This window comes from Panthera onca, chromosome X (genome assembly GCF_046562875.1).
Source record: "Panthera onca isolate mPanOnc1 chromosome X, mPanOnc1 haplotype 2, whole genome shotgun sequence".
Lineage (NCBI taxonomy): Eukaryota > Metazoa > Chordata > Mammalia > Carnivora > Felidae > Panthera > Panthera onca.
In genome coordinates this window covers 66,568,698-66,583,827 of record NC_138357.1, presented here as the reverse complement: position 1 = coordinate 66,583,827, position 15,130 = coordinate 66,568,698, and the positions used below count along the sequence as shown (strand labels likewise).

Here is a 15,130-nt window from a genome sequence, read left to right as displayed (position 1 = left end):
CTTGCACTCTCTTTCTCTCAAAAATAAACATTAAAAATATTGTTTTTAAAAAGAAATACAGATAACAAACTGGTAGTTGCCAGAGGGAAGGGATGATGGGCAATAGGTGAAGGAGATTAAGAGGAACAAACTTTCGGTTATAAAACAAATAAGTCACAGAAATGAAAAGTAGAGCATAGGGTATATAGTCAAAATATTGTAATAACATTGTGTGGTGATGGATGGTGAATACCCTTATCATGCTGAGCACTGAGTAATGGATGGAATTGTGAAATCACTATGTTGTACACCTGAAAGCAATACGACATTGTATATCCATTGTACTTAGATAATAAAGAATATATAAATAAGAATTCTTGCGACCATTGAAAAAGATATTCTACTTTATCTATAGTTAGTTTATCCCTACTTAATAAAATAAGCCGAAGATCTTACCATTTGAAATACATCAGAGCCTTCATCAAAATCTACCATAGCAAAAAATATCCTGTTGGTAAATGCACTGGAGTATCGCCAGGAGTTTGCCAGGATCTGAAATTCTTCATCAGCTTGCCTAGATACAAGCAGATTTGTGAAGATAAAACATAAAACATTTTTAAAAGCAATCTAGTTTGTCAGCAGTAAAACAGAGCCAAAGAAGCCATAGCAGTTTTTCCAAAGGGGGGGGAAATATTTTTAAGAGAGAAAGAGAGGGGAGGAAAGGAAGAGAGAGAGAGAGAGAGAGAGAGAGAGAGAGAGCGAGCAGTAAGGCTCTGCTGACAGGGTTAGGACAAACCTTGGAAAAAATTGCCACTGTTTTGACATGAGAGAAGGCTTATCCTAAGTGCTAGGGATTTCAACAGAAAGTAGTTACTCAACTCAGCTTCATACTTTGTGCCTGTTTCTTATTTCAAAGCTCTTTAAGTAGTCACTGGAAAAATACAGCTAAGTGTACAACAACTTTTTTAATACTCTAAATTACTTAAGTGTTTAAAGACAAGGTTTAAGTATTTCCAGAGAAAGAAGGCTATAATAGTAATCCATTTTATAAATCTAATGTGTAACATGCTAGTCAGTAAATAAAAATACAGTCATAGGAATTATTAGGGTGAAAGATAAGAAGAATCTAGGGAATTGAGATTAAGTGAAACCTCAAGTCACGTTTGACTTTTCCCTTATTGCCCAAATGTTTTCAGTTTCCAAGATCTGATCATTCTTCATTTGCAATTATCTTTTAACTCCATCCCTTCTAATTAACTTTCATTGCCACCAGCTAAAGTCAGATCCTTAATATTGGACATTAGAATATTAAAATACTGACTCTAGTTTCTCCTTCTCCAATCCTTCTTCTTACACTGCAATATACATCAGTCTTCCTAAATTACTACTTTCCTGAAACTCCTACTCTTCTCAGAAACCACTATTGCTTTTCTACTACCTTAGAACAGTCTCTAAGCTTTCACTGGTCATTCAAGATTCTTTATCATCTAGTCCTAATAAGGCATCTAGCTTTTATGTAGCCTTACTACTAGTCAATCCAAAACAGGACTTCTTAATTCCAGCACTTTATTTGCCACTATCTCTGTACCCTTGCACACATTTTTATTTCTAACCAAAATATCCTACTTGTATCTAAATCTGATCCATCTCTCTAGCCTTAATACAAATCCTTTCTTCTTCAGGCCAATCCCAATCTTCCTATTTTAAGTCCTTCCTGAAATCTTGTAGCATTTATTATGTACATAATCCATTTGCTACTTAATTATAAATTGCCTTATATTATCAGCTAAATTTTCACGTGTGGAATTCATTTCCCTAGCCATATTATAAGGATAGGCATCTTACACTTCTCATCCTGATAGCACCAAATATATAGTATTATACACATTGCTGTTAACTTTTATTTTTTGAATGAGTTTAGGAAAATGTGAGCTAATATTAAATTTGGTACTATAGAAAGTAAGATACTAATAAACACTTGTCATTAATTTGCATTTAATACAGAATTATGAAGGAGTTTGTGTTTGTTTCCTGATTTTTTATATACTCTTGATTGCTGAGTAAATTATTGAACTAAGAGTGATTTTAGGGGACGCCTGGACAGCTCAGCCGGTTGAGCATCTGACTTCAGCTCAGGTCATGATCTCGCAGTTCGTGAGTTTGAGCCCCGCGTCGGGCTCTGTGCTGACAGTTCGGAGCCTGGAGCCTGCTTTGGATTCTGTCTCCCTTTCTCTCTGCCCCTCCCCCACTCACACGTGGTCTCTCTCTCTCTCTCTCTCTCTCTAAAATAAATAAACATAAAGGAAAAAAGTGATTTTAGGGGCACCTGGGTGGCTCAGTTGGTTGGGCATCTGACTTCAGCTCAAGTCATGATCTCGCGATTCATGGGTTCAAGTCCTGCATTGGGCTCTGTGCCTAATTCAGGTTCTGTGTCTCCCTCTCTCTGCCCCTCCCCTGTTCACACTGTCTCTCTCTCTCTCAAAAATAAATAAAAAACATTTAAAAATTTTTAAAAAAGAGGGCTGCCTGGGTGGCTCAGTCGGTTGAGCGTCTGACTTCAGCTCAGGTCATGATCTCATGATCCATGAGTTTGAGTCCTGCGTCAGGCTCTGTGCGGACAGGTCAGAGCCTGGAGCCTGCTTCCAATTCTGTGTCTCCCTCTCTCTCTGCCCCTCCCCTGCTCATGCTCTGTCTCTCTCACTCTCAAAAATGAATAAATGTTAAAAATTTTTTTTTCTTCAAAGACATCCAGATGGCCAACCGACACATGAAAAGATGCTCAACTTCACTCATCATCAGGGAAATACAAATGAGATACCACCTTACACCTGTCAGAATGGCTAACATTAACAACTCAGGCAACAACAGATGTTGGCGAGGATGCAGAGAAAGAGGATCTCTTTTGCATCATTGGTGGGAATGCAAGCTCATGCAGCCACTCTGGAAAACAGTATGGAGGTTCCTCAAAACTAAAAATAGAACTACCCTAGTTGCACTACTAGGCATTTATCCAAGGGATACAGGTGTGCTGTTTCCAAGGGACACATGCACCCCCATGTTTATAGCAGCACTATCAACAATAACCAAAGTATGGAAAGAGCCCAAATGTCCATCGATGGATGAATGGATAAAGAAGATGTGGTATATATATACAATGGAGTATTACTTGGCAATCAAAAAGAATGAAATCTTGCCATTTGCAACTACGTGGATGGAACTGGAGGGTATTATGCTAAGTGAAATTAGTCAGAGAAAGGCAAAAATCTTATGACTTCACTCATATGAGGACTTTAAGAGACAAAACAGATGAACATAAGGGAAGGGAAACAAAAATAATATAAAAACAGGGAGGACAAAGCATAAGAGACTAATAAATATGGAGAACAAACAGAGGGTTACTGGAGGGGTTGTGGGAGGGGGGATGGGCTAAATGTGTAATGGGCACTAAGGAATCTACTCCTGAAACATGGTTGCACTATATGCTAACTAATTTGGATGTAAATTAAAAAAATGAAAGAAAATAAAATTTTAAAAAAGGAGTGATTTTAGATTTTATGTTTATTCATAACATCTCTTCAAATATAAGTACTACCCATAGTACCAATTACCTTGACTATCTCTTAACTCTAGGGAGAAAATCCTTTAAGAAAAGATAGAAGTCTTGGGGTAGCATAATGTATACTCTAAAAAAAAAAAATTGTCTATTCCTTCACATAGGCCCAGGGTGTCAGAATTTGGAAAGCCTTCAAGATTTTATTAAATTAGTTCGTCACAGGGTAGCTTTGTCATTTCATTTAAAGTGAATTCCCAGACCACACACACTGATCTCAAATATAAGTTAAAAAAAAAACACCAAAAAGCTAAAGCTGTTCTATTTTTCAGTACCCACTATTTGTACTTTTGTTTAAAGAAATATAGTCCTTTTGTTTAAAGTCCTTTTGTTTAAAGAAATATCAATCTTTGTTCCTAAGATCATTCAGAAACAGGAAAATAAAATCAATACACCATTGTTTGATGAAAGTTTAACTGAGATTAGTCGCCATTTCCACGGTTTATAATCACAACAAAATAATCTAGAAAAAAGAAAACATTTCTAAATCATACATCTTTATTTTCTAAAAATGTTCTCTTGTAATTCCAAATTTGGATATAGCTACCATTATTGCATTAATAATTATCTCTACTTTTGGGTAAACCAGTTAAAAATTTTGGAACTTGTTTCTTCATAAATGAGAGAATACTTGCTTTACTTACCTTCTGGGGGTGTTGTATAAAATAAGAGTATGAAATTGAAAGCACTTACAAATGATAAAATACTACATCAATGCTACTAGCATACATTTGTATAAGTGACACCAATTTATAAGACGATTATTCAACTTTTACATTATTCCTATCATGGCTACCAGAATACTTTATCCTTGTTTTTTGTTCCCCCCACTAATGTGGGAAACTAAGAAATACTGTAAAAGGGCAGTAGTATTATGTGTTACTACAGACATCCTAAGTAAGATACAGACATTAATTGTTTATGTACCCACAGAACCAATTTGGTTCTTCTGGGATTGAGAAATGGTTAAAATCTTATGTTATTTAATTTTAAAGTATAGTTGAAAGTTCATACTTGCACACAACACACTGTCTGTGAAGTTGGAGAGCAGTGAACATGACAATAACGGAGTAGTTTCTTGGTGGGGCTTTAACAAGGCGACGAAACTTGTCTCCATTCATTCTTATTACGGGTCTTTTATTGGTCCACTCCATCAGTTGACTAACCTTTTCTGATAACACCATCTAAAAAAAAGGGAGGAGCATAGTGTTAATGCTCTCAACTTGTCATCTGAAGTTCCTTTGAACTAAGCAACTTAAAACCAAGACTAACAAGCAGAGGTACGTAGAAAATGTGAAAGACAGAAAAATAGAATCTACTAATTGGAGCTGATTATGATAATTATTCTTAAAATTCTATTATTTCATAATAAGATTTAGTAAGATACACTGTTGATGTGAATTACTTATTATTTACTCATAAATAAAATATAAAATCATAAAACCTTTCATTTACCAAAGATTCCAAAGAATGTTGAGTTAAACCAACCAGCTACTTTTTGTATAAGATGTTGCTTCTCAAAACCAAAACAAAACAAAACACACCTATAAAGAAACTGGAGTAGTTAAAACAATCTCAAAAACAAAGAACAAAATCGGAAGAGTCACTCTACCTGATTTTAAGGCTTACTATATAGCTACAGTAAGCAAGGCAGGGTGGTACTGATAAAAAAGAATAGATACATAGATCAATGGCATAGAAACAAGAACCCAAAAATAGACCTATAATAAGTATAGCCAACTGATTTTTCACAAAGGTGCAAAAACAACTCAGTAAAGGAAGGAGAGCCTTTTCAGCAAACAGTGCTGGAGCAACTGGACATCCATAGTAAAAACCACAAACCTCGAACTAAACTTCACACTTTATACAAAAAACTTAAATTGGATCACATGCTTAAATATAAAAATTAAAACTATAAAAAATCTTAGGAAGGGGTGCCTGGGTGGTTCAGTCAGTTAAGTGTCCAACTTTGACTCTGGTCATGATCTCGCAGTTCATGAGTTCAAGCCCCGCGTTGGGCTCCGTGCTGACAGATTGGAGCCTGGAGCCTGCTTCAGATTCTGTGTCTCCCTCTCTCTCTGACCCTCCCCCGTTCATGCTCTGTCTCTCTCTGTCTCAAAAATAAATAAATGTTAAAAAAAAAATTAAAAAAAAAAAAGATTGCTCTCGCTATTTGGGGTTTTTTATGGTTCCATACAAATTTTAGGATTGTTTTTTCTAGTTATGTGATAAATGTTGTCGGTATTTTGACAGGGATTGCATTAAATCTGTAGTTGCTTTGTGTAGTTTGGACATTTTAACAGTATTTCTTCTTCCAATCTATGAGCATGGGATATCTTTCCATTTATTTGTGTCATCTCCAATTTCATTCATCAATGTTTTATAGTTTTTAAAGTAGAGGTCCTAGATACTTCTTTCACTAGCCCTCTGTCTTCTCTAGTATGTGGTTTTATAATGGAACTTCTCTTTTCACATTTGAGTTGAAAGCTTTCATTTTTTATTTTAATTTTGTAACTTATTTTTCATTTTTGAGCGAGAGTACGTGAGTGGTGAAGATGGGCAGAGCAGGGGAGAGAGAGAATCCTAACCAGGCTCCATGCTCAGTGTGGAGCCTGATGCAGGGCTTGACCCCGTGACCCTAGTATCATGACCTGCGCCAAAATCAGGAGTCAGATGCTCAACCACTGAGCCACTCAGGCTCCCTGAGTTGAAAGATTTCTTGATCAGTGTAAAATCTCTAGTACTGAAGAAACTTCTTCCTTAGGGTACCTTTTATCCATTGTCTACAGCCCATTGTTTGGGTATTGAAAGCTATGGCTCAGAAATAAAAATTTTGTTTTTCTACAGCATCTACACTAAGTCCCACTATACACTCCCCAGATACCCTTTATTTTCCAAAGACATAACCTTCAAAAGTAAAGAATTAAAATGTTGCCCATGCCCTTCATGCCCTTCATTCCCTTCTATTTATTAATATTTTATAGTTATTGGTAAGATCCACAAAGAACTATAGTACAGAAAGTAGGTGGTTTATCAAATGAATTATTCAGAAACTACAAAAAGCAATTGATTTGGAAACAACTATTGCAAATAATTTTTCCACTAACAGTTTTACAAAACATTTAAGAAAACATATCCATTCACAGTTTTTAATTTGTATTAAATACATTTATTCACAACAAAATACAGGGTTGTTATCAAAAAAACTAAATTCATAAGGAAAGACTTTTACAATCAAGTAATTTTCCTCCTTCTTGAACTACACTATATTCTATTCAAATAAAACAAAAAAAAAGGAGCAATATTATTCACAATTAAAATATTTACCAACAAAGTTAAGTAAGCTTGAACTCTCTCTTCTCTGGAAACATTTTAATTAGTATGGCCACAAAATAATCCCACTAACAGGAAGTCAATTAATCTCTAATCCTGTTAGTAATAATCAAGTATGATGAATATTTTAGGGCTACGAAGGATTAAGAGAGCCAAGAAAAGGCAGCGACACAACAGTTTCATTTCACTCTACCTGCTTGCATAATATTTATCTAAGTTAGTTCTAGTAAATTAGACTGTCTTAACAACTACAAATTCTCCTACTGTCCCTGAATCTCTCTCATGAAAAATAGCATATGGGAATCCATTATCATTTAAAACTAAAATCTGATCCTGCCGTTAAGATTTCTTCTGAATTTCAGAAGTAATAAAGCTAAACATCACCAGTCTGAATTCCTCTCAAATGCACCTCCCTTTCCCACAAAGCTTATTTGACTGTATCTGTGTTCTAGACCATCAGGGTTTATTCATAACATTTCTTGCTATTTTCAGCTTTTTGTTAATCATCCACTAGTTTTCAGACATTAGTGAAATAAAATTCCTGGTTAAGGAATACATTTCCAACTCCATCACTAAATTAAGAGATTGAACAGATCTGGAAACATATCTGGAAGATAATGACTGAAGGAAAGAGACAATAAGCAGAGAAGAGAGCATTTTTTTTTTTTTTGAGAGAGGGAGAGTGTATGTGTGCACACAAGTGGAGAAGGGGGAGAGGAAGATGGAGAACCTTAAAGCAGGCTCCACGCCCAGCATGGAATCCAACATGGGCAGTGGGAGGGGGCCTTGACCTCAGCTCCATTTCACTATGTTGAGATCATGACCTGAGCTGAAATCAAGAGTCACATTCTTAGCCAATTGAGCCACTCAGTCACCCCTGAGAATGGAGCATTTTTTGATCCTTAAGTGTCATCTGCTCCATTCTCAGTTTACCTAATTTCTGGACAGGGGTAAAATACACCTCTGTCCCCTCTTCTTGATGTTTTAGTTTTGGGGGGTACCTCAATTTGCTTTGCAACTGCTACTAGGCCTTTGGTTCTTAGTAATAAGTTATTTTCTAAAGAATCACAAGGGTTGAGGTGCCTGGGTGGTTCAGTCGGTTAAGCGTCCGACTTTGGCTCAGGTCATGATCTCACGGTGCGTGAGTTCAAGCCCCGCGTCAGGCTCTGTGCTGAGAGCTCAGAGCCTGGAGCCTGTTTCACATTCTGTGTCTCCCTCTCTCTCTGCCCCTCCCCTGTTCATGCTCTCTCTCTGTCTCAAAAATAAATATAAATAAATGTTAAAAAAAAATTAAAAAAAGAATCACAAGGGTTGAGCATCTGACTTCAGCTCAGGTCATGATCTCCTGGTTCATGTTTTCGAGCCCTGCATCAGATCCTCTGTCCCCCTCTCTGCCTCCCTCTCCCTCCCCCACTCATGCTCACTAGCTCTCTTTCTCTCTCTCACAAAAATGAATAAACATTAAAAAAAGAATCACAGGGGTTTTGCACGTGGCAATTTTATGTGTCAGTTCTCAAAGTAATGTCAGAGAATGTAGAAGTTTTCCCAACAATAACCTTCCTTGTCAAAATATGTAGTACTTCTATTTTCTGAATAATATTCATAAAAATATCACAAAGATATCAACTGAAAAGTAATTTACTACCACAGAGGAACACAATCTTATTTTCTAATATTAATCTAATGTCCTCTATATGCCAGGTACAGCATTAAGCACTTTACAGCCTTCATCATTTAATTTTCACAATATGCATAGAAATAGGCATTTTTGCATTCTACCGATAAGGAAAATGAGACTAAGAGTAACTGGCTAAGGATCACTTGGATTACATTAACATATATGCTTTTTATATTTTATAAAATTTTTTGGAAAACTGAGAAAAGAGGGGAGACCTATTTGTCATCCTAGCATTATTATAATCATTTTTATTAGGCTTCAGTATGCTTTGTGCATTCATTGTTTTCCATATTTCATATTATTTCTCTGTTACAGATTGCCAGAAGTAGATCAAGATATACAGATCATTTTATCAAAGGTCATGCTTACTCATTTTTATCATGCTGCCTTCCTAAAATGACACCAGATGCAAGGACAAACAATTTTCCTTCTACTAAAGGGAGATACAATTCATCAGAAAAATAAAATAAGTCATTTCAAAAGGAACCTTTGTGGCCTAGCAGAGAGGAAAGGGTTTGGAGTCAGACCTGGGGTGAAATCCCAGCTCAGTCTCTAGAGCTGTGCTTCTTTGGGCAAGCTCACATCTCTCTGGTTCAACATCAGTTACCTCTTCCCTCATCTTTCTAAAGGGATTAATACTCTGCAGGGTTATTGTGAGAATTCTAGATAACGTATATAAACCACAGTGCCTGGCATGTAGAAGGTATTGAATAAATATTATAGAATAAGTCAATGTTCCAGTGAAAACACTGTCATGAGTGTAAATAATCAGATAAGTAGGGTAGCATTACATTTAACAACAGACAACCAGGAGGAACTTGAGAAGTGATTTTTAATTATATTACTTTAGGAAAAGTGTCTTTTTAAAAGGAACACTTAGATTATAAGACTGGACATCACCCTAAAGTTTAAAGCCACATCTACTATGATGGATAGACCTGAGATTAAAAAAAAAAAAAAGAGTTTGGGGGGGCCTGGGTGGCTCAGTCGGTTAAGCGTCCGGCTTCGGCTCAGGTCATGATCTCATGGTTTGTGAGTTCGAGCCCCGCGTCAGGCTCTGTGCTGACAACTCAGAGCCTAGAGCCTGCTTTGGATTCTGTGTCTCCCTCACTCTCCGCCCCTCCCTCACTCATGCTATGTCTCTCTGTCTGTCTGTCTCTGAAAAATAAATAAACATTAAAATAAATAAATAAATAATGTTTTCAAAATTGACAAAAAAAGTAAGTGTTCTGTAACAGAACACCTATATTTTTTGTTTCTAAGTAGTATCACAGTTATCTTTTTTTAAACAGCTTAAAACATCCTCAGTTACAGGGGAAAAGGGTAAAAACTAAACCATCTTTACCATCCTATATTAATTCCTTGTTTACTGATGAGAAAATCCAACTTCAGGCTGTGAAATCTAAACAAACTGCAAGTGAAAGAACAGATTCCTGACTCTATATACACACAATTAATTAATTAACTTGATGTTTATCAAGGACCTTTTTGACATTGATGGATGCCAGGAAACAAAAATTAATTTAAAAGTATCTGTATTCAAGATGATCACAGACTATGGGAAAGACTGATATATGAACATGATTACGTGATATGCTGAATTCATCTCAATTCACCTGGGGGGACTAGGAAAAGCTTGGTTGAGGAAGAAGATAATGTTTGAGCTAAGACTTGAAGAGTAGGAATCCTCAGGTGAATGAGGGGGTGGGGTGAGAGAAAAGGAAAATACTCCAGAAGTCCAGCAAATACAGACAGTTGCGAGAAAATACAGAAATATCAAGGAAGGCAGATAATTCAGTATGACTAGTGCAATCATAGTATAGAGAGGAGCTTGGACTGAGATAAGCCTGGAACAAGCCAACCAGGGACAAGCTACAGAAGCCTTTTTATACTTTGCAAAATAGGTTTAAAAGGCTTCCAGATTTTCATGTTAGCATCTCTGGCAACACTACGAAGGATTGGTTGAAGGAAGGATGGGTTCAAAACGACCAGTTAGGCAGTATCACAACAGATTTGCAAGAGTGGTAAGGGTCTGAAAAGTGGGCATGATGGGAAGGAAGTTGGAATCTGATTCCTTTTTAAACTATTTTACTGAGATAAAATTTACATAACATAAATCCACCATGTTAATCATTTTAAAGCATAGAATTCATTGCTGATTCCTTTTCATTTATTTTTTTAATTTTTTAACGTTTATTCATTTTTGAGGGACAGAGAGAGACAGAGTGCAAGCAGGGAAGGGGCAGAGAGAGAGGGAGACACAGAATCCAAAGCAGGCTCCAGGCTCCAAGCTGTCAGCAGAGCCCGACGCGGGGCTGGAACTCACAAACTGCAAGATCATGACCTGAACCGAAGCCGGACCCTCAACCAACTGAGCCACTCAGGCTCCCCTGCTGATTCCTTTTTTAAAAAAATCTATCTTCTGGGGCGCCTGGGTGGGTCAGTCGGTTAAGCCTCCGACTTCAGCTCAGGTCATGATCTCATGGTTCATCCCCCCACGTCAGGCTCCATGCTGACAGCTCAGAACCTGTAGCTTGCTTCAGATTCTGTGTCTCCCTCTCCCTGCCCCATCCCCGATCCCACTCTGTCTCTCTCTCACTCTCTCAAAAATAAACATTAAAAAAATTTTTTAAATAAATAAATAAAATTTAAAAATCTATCTTCTGCTAGGCACTTCTTCTATTTCAGTGAAAGATTAAATGACTAAATAGAATTTAACTGGTAGAAATAGTAGTTTTAAAAAATCTTCACTTTTCTTATTTAAAAAGGAGTAAGTAGTTACTGTAGAAATTCAGACAATACCAGTATATAATGTAAAAAGTTAAAGTGTTCCCCTAATGAACAATCCCAACTACCCAGAGATAGCCACTGTTAAGATTGTTGTGTATCCTTACAAAGGTTTCTCTACACATACATATGCACTTATATGTAGGTTGGTGGGGGGGTGGTGCATAAAAGGCACCTGAAATGTAAAGTATTTCCCGGGGCACCTGGGTGGCTCAGTCGGTTGAACATCTGACTTCGGCTCAGGTCGTGATCTCACAGTTTGTGAGTTTGAGCCCCGTGTCAGGCCCTGTGCCTAGAGCCTGCTTCAGATTCTGTGTCTCCTTCTTTCTCAGCCCCTCCCCCACTCACACTCTGTCTCTCATTTGACTATGAATAAACATTAAAAAAATTTTTTTTACAGAATTTAAAAAAGTATTTCCCTGCATCTTGTTACCCATGTAAAAACAGCTTGGAATCCCCCACCCCCCAAAAAAGCCTGTTCACTTCACTATACATTTGAAAACTGTGTTTTTTTTAATTTTCTGCCAACCTAATAAGTAATTCACTTTAACTTCCTGGCTTCTTTTATCGAATAGTTCAAATATTCAGAAACAGAAAAAAATAGGCTCCTTTAAAATGTTTTTTTTTTAATTTTTTTTAATGTTTATTTATTTTTGACAGAAAGACAGAGCATGAGCGGGGAGGGGCAGAGAGAGAGGGAGACACAGAATCAGAAGCAGGCTCCAGGCTCTGAGCTGTCAGCACAGAGCCCGACGTGGGGCTCGAACTCACAGACCGCGAGATCATGACCTGAGCCGAAGTCGGACGCTCAACCGACTGAGCCACCCAGGAACCCCTAAAATAGGCTCCTTTAAATTCAGCTCAGTTGACAAGCATCTGAGACGTTTAAATGGTATTTTAAAAGTGTGTGTACAGGTGTTGTGTACTAGAGGAAGCACAAAAAAAAGTTCCTGTACTACAGGAACTAGCATAAGACTGACCTAGGATTTTAGTCCTTGTTCTGCAACAAATAACTGTGTAAGCTTAGGACTCAGTTTTCCTCATCTATAAAATTAGAGAACATAAATAATTGTTAGTAATCTTGAAACCTCTAAGAGCATATGGCTCTAAGTCACAAATGTTTCAAAACACAATGTTAAAATGCCTTTGCTTGCATTGCTTAACGGTAAGTAAAGAATATTGTATGTCCTCTTCTTTTTTTTTTTTTTTATAAATTTTTTTTCTTTTTTTTTTTACGTTTATTTTTGAGACAGAGAGAGACAGAGCATGAAAGGGGGAGGGGCAGACAGAGAGGGAGACACAGAATCGGAAGCAGGCTCCAGGCTCTGAGCCATCAGCCCAGAGCCCGACGCGGGGCTTGAACTCACGGTCTGTGAGATCATGACCTGAGCTGAAGTCGGACGCCCAACCGACCGAGCCACCCAGGCGCCCCTGTATGTCCTCTTCTTGCCAAAGCCAGTAAATTCCACAAAGAGGGAATCTTAGTTTTGTTCACTTACGCATATCAAGCTCCTACAACAGTACCTGGCATATTTGATATTAGTAAATGATTGAAAATGTTTTAAGAGCTTCCATCCCAGTAAATTGCTTCGAATCACTTATTTGGACAATGTCATAATCCTGGCATAGTTTTAGCTTTTCAGTTTAATTCTCACATTCCTGAAGCGAAAATGCTACAAACATATAGCTCTTAGTCGTCTAGAAAGGAGTTACATCTACGGACTGCAGAAAATCTACCCACCGACCTAAAGTCAAACTTCCCTTAGCACCTGATGGGGCCCATACTGAAAGTACTGTCAACACTCGGCAACTATGTACATGCACAGGCCTAACGAAGCCAGATTGTCATCTACCCCACCCCTCTCAGACTCTACATCCCCAGAAGACAAGAAGTTACAATTTCTTCTCTCGCGAACCCCATAACTCTTAAAAACGGTGAAAATGGAGCCACCAAAAGACACAGAACCATTGGGGGAAAAGGAATGGGAAAGAGTACAGACCCTCTCAAGCCCCACTATTTGGGAAAAGCCCGTGTTGTCGCAAACAGCGTCCTCACCTCCTTCTTTCTTTGGGCAGAAGCTGAGGGAACCCCGTAACTGAGCAGCAGCGCCACCGCCATGTTCGCGGAGACACACCAAAGACACCAACGCGCTGCCATGTTCGCTCCTCTCCCTCTGAGAAGCTAAACTTTCTTCGGGCTCGGTCTGAGGGTCGGGCGTGAGAACAGGCGAACCAGCCCCCTGTCCCTCCTCATTGGTCCAACTTAGCCCTTTTGGGTGACCCTTCACATTACGTCACGGCGCTCTACTGCTAGACGCCCGCTAAAAGACGGTTCACTTCTAATTGGTCTCTGTTAGCCAATAGAAAAAGGATAATCTGGTGGTTTTTCATTGGTTTGCTAAGGATGATTAACCACCCCTTTGGTTTACGAAAAGCTGAGACATTTGATGGATCTTCACAGGCGCATGCGCAGTTGGGAAGCGTTGCGGGGTGTTTTTTTGTTTTTTTTTTTCCTACTCTAATCCAAAATGGTTTAAGGTTGCTGAAACGGAGTCTTTTCCCCGCTGATTTAGAAGTCCTTGAAACCCACTTTGTTCATGTAATGTTCCAGAGAAAGTGGGCCCAGCCACGAGAATGTTAGCTATCTTATTCCTCATTATGCCTGTAAAGCTTTTCGAATCAGATGAAAATAGTAAAGGCAGGAAAGCAGAAATACACTTGATATCAATGAGGGAGATTTTTAAAATAAAGTGAGTAAGAGCTTGTTGAATACTTTCTGTGTCCCAGGAACTGTGCCTTGTCCTCTGAACAGAGTGGACGTCAAAGTTATTTAAGTTTTTTTTTCATGAAAATGTTAAAGTTAACGTTCTTTATTGCTTTAAAACACCAACAAAGACTTAAATTTCAGTTTATAGACAACAAATGCCGTCTTTTTTGTTATTTTGTTTGGGAGATGAGCGCGAAACTAAGGTTGTAAGGAAGCATATCTGTCTTTTTAGTTTTTGTGTCATAGTCCGTTTCTTTAAACATCCAATTCCCCTTATCTAAAAAATAACAAAAATGCTGCATAGCTAAAGAAGTTTCCATTTATTTGGTCCAGTTCTGTTTATCATAGTAGGTTGTAAATCTGGGATGATTTAACTAGACAAGAATAATATACTCCAGAGGAAAATATACCAACAAAATAAAATCAGGTGCCTATAATTTGGATTTAAATTCATGGTGTGAAACATGATATGACTACACTTTTAGGCCTTGCTGGAAGTACATGCACATACACACACAGAAAGAGAATTTCATTATGTTGAAGACAAAGATATGCATATAGAAAGGAAAATGGCTCGTTCTAAAGTGATGAGATGTGATCGAGAGATATGAAAAACATTTTAAAATGTTCACAGACACTAATAATAATACAAAATAAAAGTATATGGGGACATGCTGTGCAATTCCATTTATATGACATTCTGGAAAAGACACACTCAAAGGGACAGAGAATAGATCAGTGGCTATCTGGGGTTGGAGGTGGGGAAAAGGGTTGGCTACAAAAGGAGTCACACAAGGAGGTTTTTGTGGTGATGGAACTGTTATACCTTTTATTGTTGGAGTGGTGACACTAGGCATTTGTCAAAACTCACAGACTGGTACACCATAAAATAATGAATTCTACTGCATATAAATTGAACAAGTAAAAATTAAGGTAAGTTTTTAAAGAAAACAGAGAAATCTCACTTATCATGTTG

The 15,130-nt window shown here is 37.7% G+C and overlaps 1 protein-coding gene across 1 annotated transcript in view; it reads right to left on the bottom strand.

Moving 5' to 3' along the window:
• The window catches only part of MAGT1 (magnesium transporter 1), a 57,814-nt gene extending 44,118 nt beyond the window's left edge, over positions 1-13,696 (bottom strand). The window contains exons 1-3 of the mRNA XM_081793288.1: positions 13,444-13,696; positions 4,604-4,773; positions 436-553 (exon numbers count right to left, since the gene is read on the bottom strand). Of these exons, the coding sequence (XP_081649414.1) occupies positions 436-553; positions 4,604-4,773; positions 13,444-13,545 (390 nt within the window). The 5' untranslated portion in view covers positions 13,546-13,696. The remainder of the gene's footprint in view (positions 1-435; positions 554-4,603; positions 4,774-13,443) is intronic.
• Between the last annotated feature and the right edge of the window lie 1,434 nt (positions 13,697-15,130).